The sequence below is a fragment of the Colias croceus genome, chromosome 14, assembly GCF_905220415.1.
Source record: "Colias croceus chromosome 14, ilColCroc2.1".
In the NCBI taxonomy this organism is placed as follows: Eukaryota; Metazoa; Arthropoda; class Insecta; order Lepidoptera; family Pieridae; genus Colias; species Colias croceus.
This window is the reverse complement of record NC_059550.1, coordinates 4580543-4608315: the sequence shown is the minus strand read 5'-3', so window position 1 is coordinate 4608315 and position 27773 is coordinate 4580543. Positions and strand designations below refer to the sequence as shown.

Below are 27773 nucleotides of genomic sequence, written 5' to 3'. Positions count from 1 at the left end.
ATTTGGCAGTCATTTAAAATAGATACTATCATCATAAGTGCTCACAATAAAATCGGCCTAATGGCTATGAATAATTTTATAGCTTTCATTCTTATTTCAATATTTTATCACTTTAATACATAGAGGTGTAAAATAAAATACCATATAATCACCATGTATTTAATAAATAAACACGTTTACAATTTACGCCGCCGAAGCTATGTATGGACCAGCCGTAGCATTTCGTGAAATTTCAGCAAGCAGATCTATCAACTTAACACTAGTTTCAACAAAAAACAAACATAGTTTAATTCGTGAAAGAGTATTATAAGAAGCGTAATATGATCTTGTGGAAATATTTTTTATTTATTCTATTTTGCATTCTTCCTATCATTTATAAGAACATAAGGTGGATGGATGATGAGTATTAATTTCAGATTAAGGAAAGATTTATCATTTTAACTCAAAAATAAATTGATTATCTTGGTAAAATTTCCAAACTTCAAACGGGACTAGATTAAACGGAAAACATGTAAGTTTTAAAGAATCGAGTAACGAAAATACTACAGAATTTATATCCATAGATCGTTAAAACACTTCTTGTAATATTCTTTACCACATAGAAATAAAATCGAGAATAATAAACAATCACTTTTTCACGTCAAAAAATCTTTTCCATTCAGTGCTAACAAATTTCATTCAGTTATGGTTTAAATTAATATAAAAGTCGTTTAGATAATCATACACAATTACAGATCATAACATATCTCATCCAGATTCTGCCAAGTACTTTGTGCCTCATAGTACAACCTCATTTTCCTATACAACCCTAATAAAGTAATTAAATTCGTTGATAAAACAATAATAAAAAATCATAAAAAAACATCGTTAAATCACACCATAAATATCAAAATAAAAACAAATAAATAAATGTCATTTTTGGAATAATAGTCGGAGGCTAATATTTTCTCAAAAATTGTGCTATTTAATATAAATTACACACGAAAAATAGCAAAATTTCCACATTCCATCCTAATCTCTCATTACCCTAACTACGCTATTTAAAAAATATAAATCCATTCAATTATACAGTTAAAGTATTTTTAAAACACCCATTAAATAACACTACAAGTATTAAAATATTGAATCAGCTGTCTGTCAGGTAAGCAGAAAGCGTAAATAATTGTGTATATAGCTATTCCCAATAATGTTTTATCGACGGAATCGATGTGGACTTTAGTAGATGCAAAGTTGCGGTTAAATACGAACAAGCCATGTACGATTCACTTCTAAAGCAACGCATTCGAGCTGATGGAAGTATCTTTTTCTCATATTGATATTCCTGAATTCGTCAGAATTATGACCTAATTATTGAATAGTACGAAAACTAACGAGAAACTTATATGTTAAGAATATAGAAAAAACAAGAAACGAGTACAAAAGGAAAGGGTCATAGATAATTTAAGAATTATCACCTTATTTCCTTGTATGTAAGATTAACACGCACATAAAAGTAGCACCCGGATACTTATATAATAATGAATATGCAAGTGTGAAGGCAATATTTCAAAGGATAATTTCATCTAAGAATGTGACTAATGTGATAAAATATACTTCCATCACCTCAGGCACTGGCAAGTGAATCGTACTGTGTACAATCTAACGAAAGCAGTTTTGTCTTGCAATTTAAAAATATTTCTCCTATATGGAAAGCGCTAATTCTGAAAAATTAAACATCCCTTTGATTAAATGTTTATTGTATTGGAAATATATGTTAAATTAGATTGTCTAAACCAAACCATTTTTTTTATATTTCTTTTTCTTATAAGTAGTTTCCTTTTAATTCTAAAAAAAATTTCTATAAATCTGTGAAAAAAAAATTCATTAATATTCCAAAAAGGAATATAAAATTTTTATTATTTAATCAAAGAGATATTAATTTTTCACCTTAACCATCATTACAAAATAGTGGTGCTATAATTTTGTACATTGTGTACTAATTTAATTTATCACATATTTTAGAAACTTGTTTATGTCCAAATTATAAATAGTTGTGATGCTAGAATATATTAGAATTTCATTATGGCAGCTCCATTTACTTTATGACATGGAAATTACAGTATATTATTTAGCCAAGTCTTATTATATTGCATACATTGGTTTATACAATAATATATTAACAAGGAATGTGCATTTGCTATAGAGATTACATTTGTATAAATTTGCCCGAGATATAATAATTTGTTAATAATGCAGTATTCTGCATTCTCATTTGTGAGCACACGGTAAAATCTAAATAAGTAGAGAAAACTAACTATAATAATATTATAAAAGATTCAATGAGATAAGAATCTTTGGATTAGGATCTGAATGGATCCTTACAAAAGATCTTTGCTGTTACGGAAGAGAAGAAATTTATAATTCCTTGGTTAAAATTGATTTTCATATAAATTATTTATAAATTTAAATTTATTTTTAATAATTTAAATATATTTCGGGCTTCATAAAACTGTTTTTATTGATAAACTTTTTCATCAGAATATGGAAATTATTTCTAAGTATTTAGATTCTACCCTGCACCGTGATAGTAATAAGATAGACACTTAATTGTGATACTAACACAAGTCATTAAGCTATAATCACAATCATTATACTATATAATAATTCTATCTAAAAATACTTATCAATACAGACTAGGAGCACAAACATTAATATAAAACAAATTTTTCGGAAAGGGTTGACAATACTTTGAAAAACAATAATTAAATTATACAATAAAGCTTCTACACACATCACAATATTTCAATTAATATCTAAGGTACGTCCTGCAAAAGCATATTAGCGATGAAAACTCTATATAAATTAGAAGCCGTATTTAAGCGTATGTATAAATAAATTATGAACACTGTTCTGAATTAATTTGGAATGTTATCTATTTAGACAACTACGTGTGGAATTATACATCAGTCTCAGTTTTGCTGCTTGTGCGTCGGCTTCTACCAACCGAATTCGGGTTGACCCAATACGGGCCGCTCAATAAAAATTGCTTGACATTGTATTCCATTCGTGCCAAATCTTCCGGCGATATATCTTTATCTCCTTTCGCTTTAAGAGCCTCTCTTAATTCTTTGTTTGGATCAAATTCACTACTAGTTGGGCTTTTTGTATTATCGTTTATTTCCGTCACAGTTGCGTCACCACTTTCTACTGGAAAAATAGTTTCCATTGTTCCGACGTTGTTCATGAGTTTTATATTGGCTGAATGTTTAGCTGCTTTCTCTGGATTAGCGTGAGTTGCAATGGAATTCTGTATCCAATTGTTACGGGCGTCGCGGTTGTAAGCTTTAGAGTATTTACTGACAGGATGTGGCATGTTAAGAGCCAGTTCATTTAATGTTTCAGTGAGCCTGTTTATTTTGTTGTCTCGTCGCAATGCTCGGTTTGCGAAACTGCATTCGTCTTCCAAAGGATCATTCAAATTATTCTGTTGTTCCAAATTCTTTTCGACCCATTCGGCGACGCGTAACAATTGTTGCTTTTGTAACATCGCAGCGCTGTCGTCACTTGATAGTGAGCTTGTACTCTGTTCATTTGTAAACATCTTAGTAGTTTCGTTAACTTTTAAATGTGTTTGTGTCAAGTTTGGATAGACATTCACTATGTTCGGTGTTGTGGGCTTGAAAGCTGGATCTATTTTCTTATTATACTTGTTGGGTAATACACCTTGAGGAGGAGCATCTTTGGAAATCTTTGTGTTTTCCAAAGTGTGAAACTGTGACATATCTATCTTCTTAAGAGGTCTTGCATATTGAGTAGCTACTTTGTTTTGTTCGTAACGGTCGAAATTAAATATTTTCACATCATGGTTATCGGTAGGGGTGGTAACTTCAACCTTTTTAGGATTTTCATCAATGGGAGTTGGAGAGAGATCTTTTTGCGGAACCGCGTTTTCAACAGTAAAATCGCTCAACAAATTGTCTATTTCGCATGAATTCTGTTGACTTGTAATGCTCTGTTCATTATTGTTTATATGCTGTTCATTATTAGTAGCAAAATTATGTGTCTTCAATGGCTGTAATGGTGCCGAAGATACAACATTCAAAAGTATCGGATTTATGGAATTACTTTTATTGCTGGAATTTGAATCCTTGTTGTTATTATCAACATGAACATCTATCAGTGTACTTTCAACAACTATTGTCTCATTGTTGCTGTTGCTGTTAACTTTAGCATCGTCGTCTTGTTTTTCCAAATCTATAAAATTGTCCATGCCATCATTAAGGTCTTTGAATATAGAATTTTCGTTACATCTACTTTGTCGTCGATACAAAACCGGTGGAACATCTGGTTCCGCGTTGTCAAGCAAAATATTTTTGGAGCCAGCTTGCATACGTAAATGGCAGAATCGCGGCCCGGGTCCTACTTGATTGGTAGATTTATGCGTGCTCACAGTTGATTTAGCTACGGACGAAGTTCGGCTACCATTGCCCAAGGAACTATGAGAATGCTTTCTTATGTGTAATGAATCTGTATAAGGACTTTGGTTTTTAACTTTAATCTCTTTCGTGTTTGGAATGTCTTTGATTAGTAGATCATCATTACCTACACTATGAATACTGCTTTTTTTACTAGAGATAGAAGTCTTTGTCCTGTCGCATAATTTATGATGAATAGTAGGTTCCATACTCATATCCTTCCTTTTTATTTCATCAGGTTTTGTAAAAGCCTCTTTTTGTATGTTCATGTTGGTTTCATGCGTGTTTACTTCCGGCGCAATCTTTTCATTCGACGGATCTTCAACTATAGTGCTTGGTTTAGCCACTTCAATTAACGGCACATTTTCTTTAGCCTCCACTGGCAACGTTTGTGGAACTATGAACATTGGACTTGGGCTGTGATTGTTGATTTTTTCATTGATAACCTTGATAGCATGAGGCGATACACTCCTCACGCTCAGTCCCGAGTTCAAAGACTTAATCTCTGTATTGCAATTGAGACACAGAGAATTCTTCATTTCCCCACTAAGTTGTGTCTGAGTGGAAACAGTATAATAACTTTCATTGTAGCAAAACGGTTTGCTCTGAGATTTGGAGCATGTACACGTATCACAATGCTTGGTGACTGTATCTTGAATACTATCTTCGAGTATTTTCGACATAAGAGATGCGGAAATATTAAACTCATATTCGCTCGCGTCAAAAGTATCAATATCATTACCGGTCTTTGAAGCCGCTGAACTGGCAGTCTTTGGTGTTTTCGACATGACGTATTGAGATACTCGCGCCTGTGTATCTACAGGGAGCTGGAACAAATAATAATAAAATTAAAAATGAACTTAAATGCAAAACATTGTTCTTGGATTATCTGATAATATAATTTTCTATTAAACATAACCAGCTAAATAGAATAATATTATTATGTTTTGTTGTATAAAAAAAGTAATTTGATCAAATCCAATGACTTCAAGACACATAAAGATGTGTGATTGGAACATGCACGATTTTTTAAATAGTTTACAATAATCCTTCACAAACATAGCGCAGAACTTAAAATTTAGATTATGTTCTCCAAAGCCAGAATAATTTATAAATGAAGAAATGTATAGAAATATTGTTTGTTATCTTTAGATTTATGGATGATGTCTTTTAATGTTTGTTACTCACATTGTCCAACTTTTGAGATACAAAATTGTCAGGCTTGCATTGCAACAATTGAATTGCAAGGTTCATGTCGTTTTTATATCTTTCCTGTGAACATACAAATTAGTTTAGTGAACATTTTATTATTATGAAATTACTTATCAATAAATTTAATATAAAAAATTTTATGATCAAATCAGTAAACATACATACTACACATACACATATTTTTTACATACATTTTCTTTCTGCAGCATACTGTAGTTATGCTTTGACTCGGCCAAGCGCACAGACAAAGTGGCTATGTCCTTGGTCAGCTGGCTCTTTTCACCCTTCATCTTGTCCACCATCTGCAGCAGTTTATCTTCTAACACTTGATTCAGTTTCTGAACTCTTTTGTGGGAATCATATAACCTGAAAAAAGAATGGTCTATGAAGATACCCTAATTTAATTTTTAACTTTATTTACAAGGGCTTAGTCACTATAGTTGCAAATATTACTTCATTCGATTTTTTGTGGTTGCACAAAAAAATGTTTAAACTTAAACAAAAAAAAAACTGTGAATATAAAAATGGGTTAGTATAATACTATTGGAAATAATATTATATAATATATGCACAGTTTTTCCTAAGTATAGGTGCATAAATATTTGTTAAGATTTTAATGTATTTACTGTAAATAGTTGAAAAATGCTCATGGTTCAATTATAACAATTTGCAACTAATGAACAGAAAGTGAAATGAAGAAAAGGAGCCAGAATATTCATAAAGATTTATATAATAGGGATATGATGATATATTATATGGAAAAACTACTGATTGTGTTGATAGATCCTTTAATATTTTATTAATTGTTTAACTAATTACCTTATCATACAATATGATGACTTTATTAATTCATTTTATTAATTAGATTAGGCCCTTAAAAATTTAAAGATTTTAGGTATTTATGGATTTCAATCTCAAATCTCAATCATGATGTTATTGTTGTGTAGAGATCTTTACATTGCAAAACATTCCATCACACCTTACAGTTACACTACAAATTTTAATTAGTTACAAGGTTCATTTTCTAATTTCCCACGTACCTTTCATACTTTTCCCTCCAAGTATTGACCTGCTCATCTAGATCTGTAGCCCTTGCGTTGCACTTGAAGTACTCCGCCTCTAGAGCTACAAAATGAGCATCCTTTTCAGCGAGGTGTTGCCTCAGGTGCTCCAAATCCTTTTGCAACTGTACCTCAACACCTTCATTGCAATCCTAGTAATTGTGTGCGATATCAAAATAAAATCAAAGAAGCATGTGAAATGGTAACGGATAATGTGTCTATAAACAAATTTATGGAAACTGCAAATAAATAAAGAAAAGCATTGTGCGTAATTGTTATGATATTAGTTCAATCATTGAATGAAGTTTATAATCTAAACTAATATGAGATGTTTAACCTGGTAATTACTGGTAGCAAAATGAAATGTTCTTACGTGTAACAAATGTAAACAATTTATTATCTAGCATATTATAAAATATAGGATCAATAAAATTATGATTCTACTTATGAAAAACCCATTTCATATGAATAATCATGCACCAATAAACCTAATATATCTAAACCAGAATTATAAAAATCGTGAAGTTTAGCAAGAATCACTTCTTGATAGTGCTTTGAAATACTATATTAACTGTAGATATTCTTTACCTTACAAGGGGAATTTGTGCTTTCATCCATCACTCAAATAACTAATTTAACATCACATTTCACATAATTAACATCCGATTTGTGAGTAAATATCTACGCCACGTCACACGTAAAGTGATTTAAAACAGCTATTTTATCAATAAGCCTCTGATGAGAAAATAAAATAAAAATTAAAATCGAATAGTGTATCATATATTTACTTCAAGTCATCTATAGTATTTCAGTCGTGAATTATTAAAAATTATGTGTGAGAAATGAGAAAAATGATTACACCTAATGTATTTTCAATTTATTTTACATCGGATTTTTAAAAACTTGATTTTACTTGGGACGCGATTTTGTAACAAATGTATTGACGTTTTTGACGTACGCAGTAATGTCAGTACTTTATACTCTATACTTTCTAGTATATACTCTGTAATGAATCTACCCATAGAGCCAACCAATAAGATTTTATATAAAAGTGGGATACACTTGGGGATACAAAATAAACTAAACAATAAAATGTGTTGTCCGAACTTGTGTCCGAACTAAACTTAGATTAAAATATATTGACAGATACTTTCACAGAAACGTGTTATAACTCACCGCTTTACAGCTACTTAATCCTTTTTTCCTCAATTGAAACCTAAGATTGAAACCAACAATGGGAAATGCGATGCGAGTGAATAAAAATAATAATTTAATTTGCAGATGAAGCAATGTGAAATTCTTCCATCGGAAAGGGCGAATCCGTAAGGAATCCTTGACTAGTCAACTTCACTGGCCGGCTGGCAAGGGCTCCACAGTAAAATATTTCACTTGCGCGATTCAGAGGAAAGTGTCGTGGCAAATTTTTCATGCTCACTCACCTCAATAATTAAATATTAAAAAAAAGCAGGAATTTAATATTCCTAAGCATTGGTACCTTTGGTACTAACTACTATACCTACTTCACAATTCATTTTGCGGGTAGATTAGCATTTCACTTATGTTTCAAAGTGTCTGCCCTACTTATCATACCTATTTAACAAGTACTTGCATATTATTTCATAAGCCCAGTACCTACAAGCTTTTACGAGGACTTAGCCTAAGTTCTAAATCACTTAGGTACCTACAGAAAAGCTAGAGGATAGCCGATAGCCCAAGGATAATTTGAAGATTTAAATTTAACTTATATTATGTAATACTCTATTGTTCATAATATAATCTCAATAATATACCAACTTGTAAAAATATATTATTTACTAGCTTTCCACCCGCGGCAGCCGGCATCGCCCGCGCAGTCAAAGAAAAACCCGCATAGTTCCCGTTAAACCTATCCTAGGTCCTTTCTCGGGTATCAAAATATCTCTATTTTCATGCAAATTGGTTCAGAAGCTAAGGCGTGATTGAGTTACTTTCGCATTTATAATATTAATAATAGTATGGATTACTATTATTAATATTATAAATGGAAATAATATGGTACTAAGGAGGAAAGGCTGATTGATTAAGTTTATTTATCTCTGTCTAATTATACATATATTTTGGTTACAAATAGAACAGAAAGTCTTAAATTCCCAGAACTTATGAAAGCCCAAGGTCATTTTCATGATCCAAATTCAATACATTTCACAAGAGATAGTCACGTCTGAAATATCCCGGTAAAAATAAAGAATTGTCAGTATTTCACCGCGGATGAGGCGTATTCGTAGAGTAATAGAGATTACACTTTGAACGTCGACGCACGTCTCCCTCTGACGTCGAATCTATTTCGGGCACCCCAGTCTCACACTGATGCTGGTCCAACACTCGGAAATCCTTTGTCTTATTTAAAGTATATCGGTCAATACCTTAATCAATTACAAGCGTTGTTTATAAAAGTGTTCCAAAATGGGAAATATTCTCAGTGGTGCGACTAACCAGGCTTCGAGCTCACGCGAAGCTTTATCGAGTGAAAGTGAAACAATGGAAAGCAAAAGTGACATTGACGACGCTAACACCAGCGATAACTCTGACGAACAATATCACGATACCGTCAGCGATGATGAAGAAGCGCGAGCGAGATCGAAAGAAGAAGAAATGCTAGAGTTTAGAAGACAGCTAGATATTAAGCGCGAACAAAGAAAGGAGATACTTGCGCGGCACAAATCAGATAAGAAAACTTTGGAAGATGCATTGAAAGAAGAGAGGAAAGCTAAACTACAACTTTATGAACAAAATAGGCATTTTCGTGATTTACTTGTTAGGAATAATATAGACGTTCCTGAAATTCCCCATGAAACGGAGGAAAACGCTCTATTCAAAGAAGCTCTAGATCAATTGACCAAAGAAATGGAAAATCAAAAAGCTAATAATAATAGATTAAGGTGCGATCTTGCTAATTCTAATGCTGCTCTACAATCCGCATATTCGGATATGGCTGACTTGAGCGCTCAAAATGCAGAATCAATGAAGCAAATACACGCATTGAAAGAGGTGATAACTGTTAGTAAAACAATGATTTCCCTACGTGAAGATCAACTGACTGAAGTAAGTATTTTCTTAATAATTTAATATGATGATGAAAAATTTATACCGAAATATTTTTTTTACTATTATTTTAACTAATTAACTAAGCTACCTACAGCTACGTAATATGTATTATACACAAATTACTTCAGTTCTCAATTATTTTTGCCATTTTATCAGCTCATATGTTTAAAAACCTCAAATAATTTATAAAGAAAATATGCACGGAAAAGCCATTTAAATGCAATAAACTCTATTAATATTATTTTATTCGTGTAAACGGTTAAAATTGTATCTGAATTTTGAATCATGGACTTAAACTTTAAAATAACGAATTCCACATTGTTTTCATTTATTTACTGCGTGTGTTATTGTATATTACCAAATTCCATAAACAGTGCAACAAAGTTATGTTTTCCACGATTGCAAGTGAAGCCAACGACCCTAAACGCTTTCGTCGGTCAGAGACTTGCGTCGCGACGCGGGGACATTATCAACTTGTTTTCCGCGCTTATCGAGGCTTTGGCACATGCACTTGAAATTCTGCCAAATTAATGTACTACGATGTTGCTAAACTAGATCCATATTAAAAATTAACGAATAGGCGCAATCGACGAAACAAGAAAATTATTAACAATCGTTACTACTCGAATATTTTTATATTCTACTGTTTCGAAGTTCGAACACAGGATATAAATTAAACAACAACACTTGATTCTACATCGCTTCTTTATTTTCCGGATCTATTCTTGTTCCCCTTCAAGTTGTGGTCGATTCCTTTTAATTTCATCATTCCTACATCTACTCGAAATCAATTTCATTTTGTAATACGTAAAAAATCACATTTATAATTATTGTTACAGTTGAAAAATAAATTGACGGAAATAGAGCAGTCCCTAGCTGATAGAGAAGCTAATATGCTATCAACAGACCTGCGACAAGAATATGAACGTCAATTACAAAATATAAGAACCCTTAGAGGATTGTATGAGGAAAGAGCGCGATTAGCAGAAGTAACAAGACAGGCTCTTGTAAGAGATCTTGATGAACAGAAAGCCTTATACGAAGCAGAACATGCAAGGTAAACGCCATTATATTTATTCAGTCTCTCACCCTGTCTTTACTGCCTTTAACCGGGTTAAAAAATATGTGGTGAATATTCTGTGCAATAAAATTATTAATTTTTAAGATCATTACCAGATCCCCTTCTTTAACTTTAACTTACAAAAGTAATTATGCTTTCCAGATGCAATGATCTAAATACCGAACTTGAAGAAATGAAGACCAAGATTGTAGGACTTGAAGAAACCGTGGAAGATAAAAATAACGAAATATTTACATGCAAACAAGAAATGGATGGAATCAAATCTGAAATGGCAGTTATACACAAGGTTTGCAATTGTTTGAAAATGTTTTTGAGTATTAATAATAACAACGCAAATTAATGATTGTACCTTTCTACTTTCAGCTCTTTTCACAAGTGTTACTTGGTTACAAAACAAAACGAGACCTAGACAAGCTTGTAAAACTACTTGAAGAGAATCATGGCATTTTAACACACATGGCTGAACAGGAAAGCGGCTCTCAAGTCTCATCAGCATTGCCAAAATTGCTTTTAGAATTAGTCAATCAAGTGGATGATAGTAATAAAGAAACTATTGAGGACAATCTTCAAACAACAACGAATGACGAATCAGGTAAGAATCGCTTATCAATGAAAATGTTAATAAAAACAGAAAATGTTAAGAGTCATTTACGAAATAAAACTACATACTTAACAAAATTTATAAAGAATATTATTTATACAATTTATTACAACATTAAATAATATTTAAACTTTAATTTCAGCTAATGGCGAGCAAGGAAATTATAGGGCAGAAGAAATAGTTCAAAATCTGCCAAAAGTTTGGAGAGTTTTAATAGAACTCCTCAGCCATCAATCTGACTCAAACGCAAACGAAACAGAAGAAAAAGTAACAACATGTTACAAAACCGTTGAAACAAAATCGGGCTCGGTACAAGTGCCCAGTGTTAGTCAAACCTATATAAGATTAAAGGTAATTATTACAAACATATTTATAACTATACCAAGGGACTTAATATAATTCTGATTTTTACGGTTTAATGATGCAACTCTATCTTTATAATTTCATTGAAATTAGTCACAATGTTAAAACATCATGAAAACAAAAATACTTTTATGAGCAAGACGCATGTTTCTTAAAAATAGGTGCAACTTCTGTATGATTCTTGGACCTAAGCCAATATACTTGAATTGTATTCAACAACAAAAAGTTAAACTGTTTAAAAAAAGTAATTATATTTTAAAGAACGTTAGACTCAAATCGAAATTTAAATAAGTAAGATAACATAGAAATTTAATATGATTTGATATAAATACAAAAAAAACGTAGATAAAACCCATACAGCCATACCAAAAACAAAAAAAACGACGTGTGGCACTCGGGGACTGCCGTGGTAAAGCTATTGCATGCTATGCCTTCAAGCCGCCCGCCCGTCGGAGTGGGGAGCGTGAGGTTTTTTTGTTACGGAATTTCTCGGAATTATTCGGTCCCCGCGCTCAAGGCCCGCAATAGAAGCTATGCAATAGCTTAATATCCCAGTCAATATATAGGGATAGGTATTGACTGACACTGTAAATTAAATCTTTAACAATTTATAACATTATTTTTTTAATAGATATTTATAATTGAACTTTTTTTGTTACAGGATTTGATAATTGAGAAACTGAGCTTAATAAAGGAAGTAAATCGTATGAAGCAACTTAACACACATTTAGAAACTCGGCTTCAGGAACAAGAACGGCGACTTTGTTTAGTTACCACCGAATTAAGCAAAACGTGGCATGTTGTTGGTAGATTACGTAAACATCATCATCAACTGCATACACATGAAAAAATACTTAAATATGAATTACAACAGAAAAGGAAACTTTTGAATGAATTAAAAGAAGAGCTTGAATACTGTCGGGAAAAACTCGAACAAGCAAGAGAGAAGAATACTCAATCTGAAAAAGATTGGAAAGAGTTAAGAGCAGAATTTTCTAGTAGGAAATTAAAGGATACCACTTCGTTAAACAATTCTGCGGAGAGTGGCTACAGCGATGAAAAACCAACTGATGAATCTTCAGAGTCTAATGATGAAAGCGAATATATTGCAGAGTCAAAATTAAAATGTAAGAAGAAATTTAAAAAATCATTTGAAACTGTCGTCGATTCAAGTGCCGATTTCAATTTAGCTGCTGAAAGAGATGATCCTGTTAGTGATATGATAGATGTAGCCGATCTTTCTCTCGACACACAAGACGAAAACCAAGAGATACTAGACGACTCATGTAGCAGCGAAAATCTACTAAAAAGTGACAAAATTTGTTATGAAACTGAAGACGAAGCTGCCGACATCGTTATCGACTCATGCCATGAAGAAAGCTCAGCCGCGGAAACTAATACAGAATACGATAAAGCCAGAGAAATTGATATCAAACCAGATGCTGCTACCACGTGTAATATTAGTGATAGTGATCTACGTGAAAAATGTTTACCGAGCTCTCTATCAGACTCACAACATCCATCTGTTTCTTTAATTGATCCTGCGACAATTTTGGAAAATATAAAAAAACAAAACGAAAGGTTAGCTGAAAAGGACAGGAAATTAAATAATTTAGAAAAAAATAGCTCTGAACTAATGGACAAAGCCAATAAACTATCGAAATTTAGTAATGACATAAATAGCACACTCGATAATCTTCTAAATAAGCCGACATCAAGTGGAAAAGGGAACAGAATTCATAAGGAAAACGAGCACTTAAATAAGGATGAGGGGACTGAAAATGTTAATTCATTGCAAACTGATGTTGTTCAATCTGTTTGTGGAGCACTAGAAACTAATTCAAGCGCAGGCCCTTCTCTAAACAATACTGATCTTACAGAAAACTCAGAAAATAAGTTTAAACAAATACTGGAAAATGTCAAAAAACAAGATGAACATTTGAAACACAAAGATGAGAAATTGGACAAACTGCAAAGCGAATGCTCAGAAGTTGTAACGAGTATATCAAATGCCATAAACAAAGGACAGCAGTTAAATGAACGATTAAGCGCACTTCATACGAAATTTTATAAAAATTCAGACGACGACAAAGGCATTCAGAATGGTGAATCTCAACAATCAAATTCTTTCGAAAAAACAGATGTTGACGTGACTGAAACTGAATTGCATAATCAAGCAGTAGAAAATGTAGACATGAATATGAACAACAAATGTGATGATAATGTCACTGTAGTTGATAATAAAAATGACCAATCTGCATCAAATGAAGTATCTCAAAAGGAAACTGTTGCCTCTAACAGCATATATAACCAGGCAGAAGCATCGACCTCAAATGAAATAGACCACGAAGCCAGATTTGCAGCCAGAGATATACGATTAAAACGATTAGAAGAACAAACGAAGTCACTTGTTAGTAAAGTTAACAAAACGGCAACGAAAGGCGTAAAAATTAATTACAAACTAGAAGAGTTGCATAACATTTATGGATCCGATCAATCTCGATCTGGAACACCTTCGGAAGATACGGGTGACAACTCACAAAGTAACGACGATGAAAAAGAAAACGAAACAAAATAATATTCGATATACAGAATATAATTAAATAAAATTATGTTATATTATAATCTAAATGTGTGTGAAAAATAAACAAAACTACAGTTTCATACAGTGTTTTATTATAAAACAAATTATTAGATACAGGTATCTTCGTGCGTTCTTAACGTAAACATTAAAATAAACTTAACATTAAATTATTTACATGACATGTTTAATGTCAGTCGTATGTTGTTTCTCGTCTGTGTCTTTGCACTTCAAATCGATAGAGTTGATGCTATCGTCGAGTACAGCCACGACAACTTGCTGGACCTTGTCGGCGACTTTGCCTGGAGGTGAGGAGTACAGTCGCCACGCCCATAGAGAGAGCAGGAGCATTTCGAACATCATCAACATGTTTTGTATCACTGAAAGAAATATTTAATGTGTGTTATTTTGTGAAATTATAATTCAAGTAGTAAAGTTAGCGCAATAAATTCTCAGATAAAAAAACACATAAGAACATTATACATAAGTAAGAAGTCACACAATGTTAGATAAATTGCTATGACATATTTTGTACTCCGCTTCGTTTAAGTTTGTAACACGTTAGATTGTGGCATATAAGATAATGTGTGATTGCTACAACCGAAAGCCGAAAGGCCATAAGTTCGATCCCATTATAAGTTATGAAAAAGGGTTCAAAAGATCAAGCATAAAAGGTTAACGTCTTTGACAATTTACTTTTTTTTAGTTGCGTTGACAAGTACAGAAAAAAACTTTTTTATTTTATTTCGAATATCTTCATCTCTACTTAAATTACTTTTAAAAACAGATGCAACTTATAAAGTCTAGACCAATAAACATTAAGAGCTACTTAATGCATATAGACACGGCAATAACATTGAACCATTAAAGATTTCTAAATATATAATATTACGCATCCATATTTAAATAAAAGAAAGTCGGATTAGTTACACTATTTATAACTCAAGAGCATCTGAACAGTCTTATGATTCTTGGTAGAGTTAAATGTATTAAACTATAAAAAAGCAGTAGCTATATAGGTAGCTTTATCACATATTAATAATAACTTTAAACTCTTCACACCACCAACCCATACGTTAAAAATTATTAAAAAATAAAAAATTCATTCATTTCAAAATCATCCAGCACTTACGATTAACAATCACAGACGGGTGTAGCGGCAAAATACACGTCACATTAAACAAATCCGGCACCACCCTAGCGATACCACACTGCAGTTTGACAATAACCAACACCAGTTGGACAACAAGGAATCGCAATCTAGGTTTGGCGCCAGTTGCTTCTGCCGCTCGGATACACATCATGATACCCCAGATACCAGAGAGAATAGACGCCGCGATAAATGGCTGCATGTATACAAAACTGTTTAATTGTAACATCTGTAAAAAAATAAGTTAACGGTTAGATATATTATATACTATTCTATTGTAGTAAAATATCATGTTGCAAAAGGATGAAGCGCTGCGGGGGAAATCCTGATAATATAATTCGTGATTAGGCCAATAAAATTAATTAGATTGTTATCTTAATTTTCAAAAAAGTCAAAAGAAATGGTAGATTAAAATGGGGAAAGAATAAATAAGTACTTACTTAATTTTGAACGTGTTGGGTATACTTAATAAACATTCTATCACACGCCCCAAAAATAATTCAAGTATAAATAAAGGGGTCAATAATATTGGGGACTAGGGAGGAAGCTGCTGTACTATACGCACCAAGTCTTCAGCCCACAGGATGAGAATGATGAAGTATATTATGCCTTGGATTATCGGCATTTGTAGGATTAGTAACCTCAACCATCTCAAAGTTTTTCTGAAAAATAACAATACAATTTATAGTAACTATACAATACAAGAACTAGATACACACATTCGTCATATTTATAAGTATGTAATTTAACATGAGGCCCTCGTTCCTTAGTTTTATACATAGCAATGAATCATGTCTTTAGTTACTTAAATTATTTTTATATTCAGTAATGAAGAAATAAAATTTCCGCTTCAGACATTATAAAAATTATTAAAAAGACCCTAATTATTTTCCTACTGCCCTTTAAGGCATAGGTATTATCTTCCTTGGTATTTGTTAATTTAATGAAGCACGCATTTATAGCCTCTTCCCATTAAAATTATATAACCAAGGTCCAAGCGGCACCCTTATTTGACATGTTCCCAAAATTGGATGAATTATGTAATTAGATAAAACCATAACGGCAACAAACAATGGATGATAAATTGATATAACTTTGCGAAAACTCTAATTAACTTCACCTGTAATTGAGTTTTTTACAACATAATAATACGTCAGTAATTGAGTTCGTTGTATCAAGAACAATTACAAATAGCCGTAAAACTAAATGCCGTAGGTACTAGTTTTCAGTAACTGAATGTGTGTAATTTACCCCGAATAAACAACATGGCAGCGGCATTTAAATAAAATAATATACTTGGTTGTAATTACAATTTACAAGCAAATCGCCTTAGTTTTACTTGTAAAGGAAAAATGTACAACTCACTTTTGTATCTGTGGCCTTGGTAAAATACAGCAGGGCCAGCAGCAACAAGGAAGAACACGTGTTTCCAAATGCGATCCTCCTGAACGTCTGAAAAACATAAATTAATACCTATTTAGTGCAAAAATTTTAATGTTTCTATAGCAAGCATTTATAGAATTTTATTTGAAAGTGGAGACCAATCTATTTCACCTGGCTAGTCATAATTATTGAATTGAACAAAAAACTAAAATGCCTTAAAATTATCTGATTTAGACCAAATTTAAATTGCCAGTGGACCGCATGGTCTAATTAAAAAAAAAACGGAATCAAAATCAGATTGGATGAAATGAATTATGAGTCTAACATACATAACGACATACATTATTACGGTAAATTCGCGAATACGCAATATGTACCTGACTAGTTGATTGGTGCCACCGCACTCAGCCATAATCATAAAGTAGATATGGTACATAGCTATCATCACAGCTTCTTGTGCAACCGCCTCCGTAATGATTCGAGCTCGAGGGACGATTATTGCGACGAAGCCCATAGCACCGACTATCTGGAAATGTCAAAATATTGCATTAAAACATCATTAAAATGACATTCATTGTTATTCTTACGATCCTGAGTATCTTATGAACTTATTCTAATGTCTCCAAAGACTGCTATAAGATGATAGAGTCGAACTCCAAAAGCTTCTCTCGTTATTCTACTGTTACAGATTAGGAAAGCCTACCATCAATTATATCCAATCGCGAGTTAAAGGGCCTAGAGTTAAAGACCTTCTTGCTGCTTGCTATCCATTTAAATATTACACACAGCAAATAAAATTTGAAGGGAAACTTTTTTTAATGTTCTGCATTATATCATATTGGGATGATTTAAAACATTATGTTTGGATTGAAACCGTGACCTCTACGTCGAATTATAATTTGATAATATTGTATGTACTTATAGTAAATCGATGCAGTGACCGCTTTTATTAGTAGAAATAACGTGGGCAAGGGCATATCGTGCGAAAACCTTACGGTCTTGGAATACATATTAGTCTCTGGAATGAAATTCTTACTAAACAGTAAACACTGAACTAGCGGTTCTTCGCTATAAACCTAAGTACTCTATGTTACCTTTTTCTTAAGTAATCTATGTTACGACCGCAATTTGGGTATGTGAATGATGTATTTTGCTTTCAGGTTATTTAAAAGAACAAGTTTTGCTGAAAACAATCGAGGTTTTGAAGTTTCATAGTGTTAATTGGTAATTGCAGTGTTTGATGTATCTTAATTTTAAATAATCGTTACGTACTTACTATAGATAGATACCTATTACCAATTAAATTACATTTATAATAAGTTATATTATTCAAAACTACTTTAGAAAAAGGTATCAAATAGTCACCTACAAGAGTCATGTAAATATAGAGTCATGTAATAAATCACAATTTTTAACTTGAACTTTTATTCATATAAAGCTTACTATTGCGTAAAACTTATTTCAACTATGAATCATGATACTCGGAATATAAAATCGACTAGACTGGGAGAACATAATATTATTGATTAGAGCTTGAAATAGCAACTTGGTGTGCATTTATTAATACTGATATAATATTTATGATACCTACCTATATTTAATTTTCCAGTCGCTAACCACCGCTATCGAGCGACAGCTATTCTTCACGATTTTCAACCCTCTATTTATCACACCCTATAATTTAGTTCTCACTACAAATACTATGCGACTTTTCTATGAATAATTTTGGAAAAATATTTAATAGTCTAGTCTAGTCTTCAAAAGTCATCAATATGATATCGATCCATATAAATGATTCGGTTATAGCTGTTTTGGTGTGACAGCGGGACTCACATAAGTAGATATGTAACTTACAGGGACTAAAGATACTTGAGATTAAAAATCTAAAGTATTTACTATTTTAAAGATTCAACATTTCCCTTTGAGTTTTTTGGCTGTAAATTGAGTATTTACTCAGAACACAACCATACCAATTTCCTGATTAATCTCATTACAGATTTATCTGCGTTTAAAAGTTACATAACGTAAAAGAGAGAGTCGCATTCATAGTAATTTATACTACTAACGGTTTCCCGCACAAGTAGCGTAAAACAGCAGTATAATATTATGAAACCATCGTTTATGCAACACTGGCTTTATAATACTGGTTCGTGTGTCCTAACGTGACCCCGTTGTAATCCTTTAAAGTTTAAATGCATCGTTTCTTCACCCTCATTGTTTGAATATTCTTTTATCGTATCTAAACTAGATACTGAAATTAATTTTTTCAATTACATATATTAATTTATTACATTATTATTAATCTTATAGGTAATATGATAAAAATGAATCCCCAATGTGTTGGTTAGTGCAAAACTCGAGAACGGCTGAAACGATTTTATAATATTCCTTGAAGTACGAAGATGGTTCCTATGGAGAGAAAACGTAAACATGTACCACGGGCGAAGCCGAAGCGCACCGCTTGTTATATATAAAATAACCCATAATAGTAATACAAAACAAAGATCTTAATTAAAGACAAGAATAATGTAGAGCTGTAATTAATAATGGACACAATGTTTATAATGGTTTCAATCAATGTAGGTATAGTATGTCTAGGAATGTAAGCAATGACTGCAATTACAGTTTTTATAGATAAAATGAGTAATCATCCACCTATAGTAATAATATTGTACTTACTAGTAAATTGATTAAACAATGAAATCTTTAAGCTTCTTTATGTGCAACTACGTGTGTAATGTGTATAGTACATACATATACCGAATCTATAATTGGTAGGAAACGCAACCTCCTCTCAATGGTATAATAAATGTTCTATAATAAAATAAAACGTGCTCTATACGCGATGTTTCATCTTAACTTTGTAGGTATGAAGAAATATACAAAGCAAAAATGGAACAACATTCGCAGATTAAGTACACTTAAGTATTACCACAGTGACAGCCAATTATCTTGACTGTGAATGTAATGACATCGATACAAGCCTTCCACCACCTGTGCATTGTACGCACATGCAGCATGATGTAACAAAAGATGACGATGCGTGGTCACAAGCCTACGTAATTTGTTACGTACCACTTATTCTACCATTTCGTTCATTAAAGATCACAATAAGTGTACGGTACTATCGATTTTCGTATGTATATTTTTAGTTTATGAATATTTTTTGCAAATTTGGAAATATTATAATCTATGAACAAAGGTATTCCGATGTAGAGCATTGACTCTACTCTCTACTCTTAATGTAGTTGCCACATATATCCCATCAGGAACCGTAGAATTTCACAAATGTGCGAGATTCGAACGCAAAAAAAATATGATTGATTAAGCTGTTATATTGTTATATTATGAGTCATATCATTTTATAAAGCAATCTGAAGGTTGGTGGAACCCCAAGTTTCACCGAAAGCAGATTAAGTTTGACTTATCAAATTATATTCATATCAGTGTTTAACAAAAGCCAAATTGTGACACTATAGTCCGTATCTATTAGAGTACCAATCTTATCTAATACAAACAAGATTTTTTGTTGAAATCAATAATACATGCTCTCGCTGATGTACTGTAGTCTGTACGTTTATAGATTATGCAACGCTGATAAGTACACTTATTTTTAGGATGGCAATGTGCCATGGATATATGCATTACATATAGATAAACAATCCCATATTATTTAAAAATTCGCATGAAATGTCATGCGAATTTTTAATTAATGAGTTTATTAGCCAAATTACAAAGATAAAACCTGAAAGAATGTGCGTGGTGGTGACTTGTAAAAAGTATTGTTGAGACTGAAACTTTAATGTTTTTGATCACGGAATAAAGGCATTTTGTTTCATGTACTTGTAGTTCAATTAATCCTTGGAAGTTAGGAATAATTTTGCCGAAAATACGCTAAAGATTTTAGATTGAATTATCGTCGCAAATCGTATTCAATGCAATGCCTATGCAGCGTTTGGCGGAGCGAGACGATTAACTAAAGATAACAAACAATTTTAACTCTATAATAATTTAAAAGTGCATCCAAACGTTAAAAACTGCACAAATTTTTCCTAAAATCTAAATGTTACTTTACGAATATTTAAATGTGTGTCTGTCGATCTCTCAATAAAAACGTGATTTCAGACAAGCACGACTACATAATATTATGTAGAGCTCTAGGAAAAATTAATACGTTCTATAAATAAAAAAGTATGTATACTTACAGGATATATTCCGAGTATTACTCCCACACTCAGTTTCGTTTCGCTCCAGTGCCTTAGCGCTGATCGGAGCGTTATTATATACAATATACATAGAGCTAGTAGGATGAACAGACCGCAGATAAATAGCACCCATGCGTATGTGTTGAGGGCTGTGGACAAACGGTTCATTTAACAAAGAAAATCGAAATTAATATTTAGAGCTTTTAGGATACATCACACAATTTTTCAACTGACGTTCCCAAAAACGGAGGAGGTTTTCAAGTCGACTTTATTGTTTTTTTTTTGTATTATTGTTCTATAGCTCCATGTTTTTGTTAAAAAAATTCTTGTCATTTGGTCCCATTTTTGAAATGAGAAGTACATCTCCACACTCTCGGGAAAAATTACAGTACGATTTGGAGAAGATGTTGCCAACTTACTGATCAGTGATAAATTAAAAATATAGGCAAGGCAATAAAATATGTGTAATTACTAAATATTAACAAATAAGGCCGCCATAAATTGATTGTACGAGAGGTTAATTGTAGATCTGAAGATCAGTGTCATTTAGTAATTACCTCCATTGCTCATACGTGTAAAGATAGGAAGAATGAAGGTATACTGAAGAAGAAGTAAAGTAAAGTATAAGAAGAAGAAGGTATACTGTCAACAAAACCGGAAGAAACAATGTCGCAGACCTGAGACCAACACTACATTGATTTGTATGATAGTGTACTACTATCTTACTAAATAGGTACCTACTACGATCTTACTAAATAGTTAAGAGTGATACATAGAATAGAGCGCATTTGATTAAGTGTGCATACAAGTTGTCTGCTCTATACCGAGATTGACCGCGCGGCGTGGCCGTAATCCGGTCAAAAGGCCTATTTTGTTGAGTAATTATTAATTATTATCATACAAAACGGACATCGCTATCGTTAATCATAAGATATGAATAGGCACATTCCTATTGGGCTATAAATCGGCACTGAGTATAACTCCAAGAAACGGTTAATTTGTATTTACTGTCTGTTGCCAAAATGGATATAATGAAGGTAAAGGTGGGTATACCTTCATATTAATGATGATTAATCATCTTTGCAAAAGTCGTATTTCAAGGTAGAAACACGTAGATTAATCTTGAAAATCTTAACCACAAAGTGAGAATGAATGGTCACTACCTTTCACCCAGCCCTTCGACCATGACCCTCTTATTTTGTGGTAAAACAAAGTTTACCTCATTAATTACACAATTAGCTTCTCACAGCGATATTATAGGAATTATCTTGCCGTGATTGTTTGCTTTACGTAATTTATTCGTAACCTTTTTACAGATAATACTGCTTTGAACGCAAATATACCATCATCAATATTACAATTGATTTAATATTGAACGCTCTTTGGTTATGGAAATTATATTTTATACTTAAACCTTGTAGCTAAGGTACTTATAAATGTACTATTAATCATATTTATTTAAGTTAAAATCATTGAACTACTTAAATCAATATTTTAAGCAATTGTGTCTGAATAGGAATATATTATCTTATGTTAACCAAATACATATTGTACCTACCATTTAATATTAAAATCGGCAACAATTTTTTTAAAGTTTCCAGTACAATATTCTCGTCAACAGGAAGTTGAAAATTTCAGTTTAAACTATTTCCTCGTATTATGCGAAAAATTTCACACTTAAGAGTATGGATGCGAACTTATGACCTTTAAGTGACTTGTAAGTACATAAGCAGGAAACTAGGGTCAATACCCAATATATTCACGAGGACATCTTTTTTTCGACCTTTAAAACAAACGATTATGCAAGTTCGTTTATTTTAATTAAATATTTACTTAAGTAATAGTTCATAAGATGTGAAATATATTAACATAGTAATTTCGCTGAATTTTATTAAACATATATTGCGTGTCGTATTTATAAGACAATTTTTGTTGATATTTTATAGCTTCAAGATATAGATACCTTTTTTATAAGCTTTAGGGCCAATTTTTCAATCCTTGGTTAAAATTTATCGGTCCAATAAAGTATTACACGAACATTTTAAAATGTCACCTGTAAACTGTCTTATATGGACAATTAGAATACATTTTTGAAATGGTAGTTTAATATGTTATTCGATTAGGCTTGCCAGGTGTCCGGCTTTAGCCGGACATGTTAGGCTTTTTGCAGTCGCGTCCGGCCAAATATGTACGTGTTTGGCCTGTCCGGCTTTTGTCAGGCTTTTTGTCAGAGTGGCGATTCGTACGACGATGGGCGGACGAGCGCCCGACCCGAACGGACAAGGGCGAGCGGAGAGCAAACTATCTTCCGGCCGGCAAATATAACTAGATTTTGTTATTTTTTAAAGATTTTAAATTGTTCTATAAATACCTACTATAAAGTAAATTCTTACCTAGCCGTAAAATTAATATTACGTATCTTTTTGTTACTTTCCAGAAGAATGATTATTTTTATTTGTTTTATTATATTTTTTAGTTTATAGTATTAAGAATGCCAAAAGAGAGCTATATTCATTTGTTTTTTAGTATTAATAATATTTAATTATCTACAAAAGACTGATGATCCATTTGTAAGTAAAACTGTAATAGTGTAACTTAATAAACATTTCAAATTCGTAAACGAGTTTTTTTATTATAAATATTATGTCCATCTTTTAATAAATATCGAATATCCTCACTTTTCACCACGTATAAATACTTTTTTCAACAGCCCAGCTGTAAAAACATTATGTAACAATAAAAAAAACATGTCCGGCTTTTAGGCTAAAATGTCCGGCCTTATATAGTGCGCAGTCCGGCCTTTGCATTTTATGGCCTGGCAACCCTATATTCGATGAATAAGTTTTAACCAACGATTGAACAATCAGACATTAATCTACTTTAAGTTGGTGGAAACTTCCAAGCCTATGATCGCTTGTTATTAACATCTCTAAATACAGACAGGTAAGAGCCCTTTCAAATATGGTAAAGGCGATATAGTTAATAAAACTATAATGTGGGTAATAAATTCGGCTCTACGTAGAACTCTACAGAGTCTACACGTAATTATTTAATATTTTGTACCGCGAAATATAGAACTATAGATACCTATACCGAGTAAAGTTCGCTAATCCAGGTAGGAAGAATAATAAAACCATAATGTGGGTAAAGCAATCGGCTCTACGTAAAACTCTACACGTAATTATTTTAAGCTTAAACGGTTATACCGCGAAATAAAGAACTACAGATATCTACCTATACCGAGTAAGCTCGCTAATCCAGGTAGGAAGAATAATAAAAGTAATAAAACCATAATGTGGGTAAAAAAATCGGCTCTACGTAAAACTCTACACGTAATAACCGTTTTACCGCGAAATATAGAACTAGGTATAGATATTTACCTATACCAAGTAAAGCTAATCCAGGTAAGAAGATTAAACATAAAAAACTACACAGTACTATGTGTAATATTTTATCAAACACTAGGTAGATATGCAACGTATCGATTTCAAGCAGCTTACAAGTTTCACGACAGAAGGTAAGTGAATTCTTGCAATAGGATATTTCTAAGTACCTACGCCTACAAATAACTAAATGTTCAGTGTTCCGTAAATTATGGGTTAGTTACATTTAAAACAATATTCTAAAGGCTTGTGAAAATTATTTAACCAGCTATTTATTCTGTACTACGAGTTACTACAGATGAAGGAACTTTTTGAAATGTTACTTGTGTGGGAGATTAAAATCATATTTTAAAGAAACAATAAATTTAATTCCTAAAGACATCAAAGAGATCTCTACCCCCTGCAATAGCATAAATCTCAGTACCACTATAATTCAATAGGTAGGTAAGTATGTAGATATTATTTAGAAGATAATATAAACTAAATAAGGTACTAACAAACAAATACTAAATTATGATAAACGCGTAAAGTTTTTATGAATGGATGTTTGTTACTCATTCATGCAAAAATTGCAATTCGTATCTGTATGTACATTATACCTAATTCGGTACAGAGATAGATAGTCTAGATTAGTACAATGGCTTACTTCACGCGGTTTCCCGCTATTATTGTATATTTTTTCGAAGTAAAAAATAAAACTAAATGGTAAAACTAAAAAATATACAATACCTATGAATTGTGTGATTACAATTTAGGTACAATACTTTTATGTAGACATTGGCATAATATTATGAAAAAGAAACTCATTAAAAATGTATAATACAAAACACATACATAAATAAAATAGGTAATTAATTAAAACTTTTGTAAAAAAAGTCAATGAGAAAACACACCGGGTACTGCTCTGGCTTGTTTATTTAATATAACATTATTATAATATTATTTCAGTAGTTATTAGTATACACATCGCACATTTCCGATCTTTTATAAAACCTAATATTAATTTCATATTATATTTAAATAGAAACAAAATAAATCTATCAAATAACTGGGTTTACTATTACGTATGTACGATTAATTTAAAATAAGTAACGATTTTTTCTATAGTCTTGATACAGATAAGCAACAGCAACTTTCTACAGATAATGTAGTCGTCGCAAACCAAAATTTCAAAGTTACCTACCTACAATCTACATACTTTCAAAATGAACTCTTTTAGAGATTAGAAGTTTGTTTTAATCATACAAGGATTTAAGTTCTGTTTGTTTTAATTCTGAGATTATTTAGACGTACCTATCAATGTTTGAAAGCATTGTTTTATTAAAATAATAATACGTTACCTGAAATATAGGTTCCGATATCAGGTGCAAGACTATAACTGTGGCACAACAAAGTTGTATTTATCGCATTGTTTGTGTCTGGAAGCCGAACATCCACACTAACATGCCTCGCAGTTAGCACCCTCGCACCACTGCTAGCCTCTGAATATAAATCCATTTTGAAAAACAAAATTGTCTATGGACGCGTTATTCCATATTTAAAATTCAAAACCCGCGTAAATAATTCAATGATATGCCGTGTTAAAGGTCGGTGTGAACGGGCATCGGCGGCAACGTTTTCTATACTGACTAACTGAGTGACTGCCGCTTCACGATCGCGTTCACTTTCTTTCGACATTTTGGCTGCGGTCTGCGCAACACGTAGCGTTGTACAATATCCCCAACCACATGAGTAGTACTACCACGGTACGTCCGCGTCGCGTCCCTATCGTGTTTATCTATGCGATAAACATAAAACCATATCCATCAGTAATTTGTAGGTTAACTTTAACGAATATTCATGCTTAAAAATGTATTAAAATGCTGCATGTATGGAATACATGCTTTATAACCCACTTTAGGGTGAGGACATAAAGAGGCAGGTTTTCCGGTACGGACTTGTCGGTGCGGATCGGTACGGATCGATGCAGGATACCCTACATAAAGAAACAGGTAAATCTGTCTTTATTGACCATCATGGCTTCAAGTTCGTCGGACGACGATTTTCTTCTGGAAAGTGTTTATTTAAAATGCAGAAAAAGAAGAACGGTTGGTGTATCGAATATTAACAGTAAAAGAAATGAATATGGTTATTCCTGAAAGATTTAAGATTTAATAAAGACGACTTTTATGATTATACCAGAATGACACCAGAAACATTCGACTACGTGTTAAATAAAATAGAACATCTCATAACAGTCACATTTCTGTTACTATAAAACTTATTTTTTTTGTCCCACAAAGGTGTATTTTCGAACACTAAGGCAATGGGAACTTCGTTGTCTATAATATCCATTTTAAACACACCCTACTCCGACAAACGTTCAAACCCGTATGTCCCTGTCCAGGTAGTCAGTTCCGACAAGTTGCAACCTGTTTCTTTATACGTAAACGCATATGATAACATAGAAATATTGTACCTGTGCGGATCGGTACCTACCCGTACTGGTTTGTCTGCACCGGAAACCTGTCTCTTTATATCCTCACCCTTAGAAAGGAGGATGCTGTACTACTAAGTCATGATAAATTATTATAGCGATATTAATAAGCGACGAATTTTGAAAACATTTAATTTAAATTAAAAACATTAAACTAAAAAATAACTATTTAATTTTGAATAGAAAAAAACCTAGTTATAGAAGTAAACCTATACAGGGCGTCCCACTGTTGGTATACTAAGCTCAAAGGAGGTTATAGTTTTGCATACGCTGAGTACGTAAAAAATACTTATAAAATTCCAGGCGCATTTTTTTTCAAATATTTTCTTTTCTAATAAATGAATTCTAAAACTCTATGTTATGGGTGTACAACCCATAACAAGCAACCCGCCCAACTTTGCCACTAGCACGTGAGCTATCGTTTAAGATTATGTTTTCATAGACAAAATGCTCACATTAGAGAAGCGGTATATGCCGGCTGCGCGAAGCTAGAGAAGAAATCATGGATTTTCAGGAAAAATTTAGCAAACAATTTTTGACGTAATTTTGTTGTTACGTGATCAGTGTATGCAAAACTACAAGGCACTTCGCGCTTAGTATACCAATAGTGGGACACCCTGTATATGATGAGATGAAATATAAAAAAAAATTAAGATCAATTACCAAAATAAACTATAAAGCTCCTTAATTCACAAGTAACTAATAATTATGTAGGAATCTATAGAATGCGCTTTAAAAA

The 27773-nt window shown here is 32.4% G+C and overlaps 3 protein-coding genes across 4 annotated transcripts; 1 reads left to right on the top strand and 2 right to left on the bottom strand.

The window, feature by feature from the left end:
- Positions 1-145: 145 nt before the first annotated feature.
- LOC123697253 (myb-like protein I) lies at positions 146-7673 on the bottom strand. Of its 2 annotated transcripts, none has more exons than XM_045643704.1 (5): positions 7316-7673; positions 6707-6879; positions 5858-6032; positions 5643-5726; positions 146-5281 (listed from the first exon to the last, which is right to left on the bottom strand). In XM_045643704.1, the coding sequence occupies exons 1-5, from the start codon at positions 7343-7345 to the stop codon at positions 2936-2938; spliced, it is 2808 nt and encodes a 935-aa protein (XP_045499660.1). In that variant the 5' UTR covers positions 7346-7673; the 3' UTR covers positions 146-2935. The 2 variants fall into 2 exon arrangements, with proteins under 2 accessions (XP_045499660.1, XP_045499661.1); XM_045643705.1 differs by having other exon boundaries at positions 6707-6791.
- A 1334-nt stretch (positions 7674-9007) lies between these two features.
- Positions 9008-14529, top strand: LOC123697131 (paramyosin). Its single transcript, XM_045643545.1, has 6 exons — positions 9008-9808; positions 10651-10868; positions 11034-11178; positions 11256-11484; positions 11636-11844; positions 12518-14529. The coding sequence occupies exons 1-6, from the start codon at positions 9170-9172 to the stop codon at positions 14432-14434; spliced, it is 3357 nt and encodes a 1118-aa protein (XP_045499501.1). The 5' UTR covers positions 9008-9169; the 3' UTR covers positions 14435-14529.
- Positions 14511-26235, bottom strand: LOC123697133 (organic solute transporter alpha-like protein). The gene is made up of 7 exons (XM_045643546.1): positions 25899-26235; positions 21176-21324; positions 17348-17496; positions 16953-17039; positions 16153-16249; positions 15570-15816; positions 14511-14817 (listed from the first exon to the last, which is right to left on the bottom strand). Exons 1-7 carry the CDS (start codon positions 26053-26055, stop codon positions 14612-14614), a joined length of 1092 nt encoding a protein of 363 aa, XP_045499502.1. The 5' UTR covers positions 26056-26235; the 3' UTR covers positions 14511-14611.
- Between the last annotated feature and the right edge of the window lie 1538 nt (positions 26236-27773).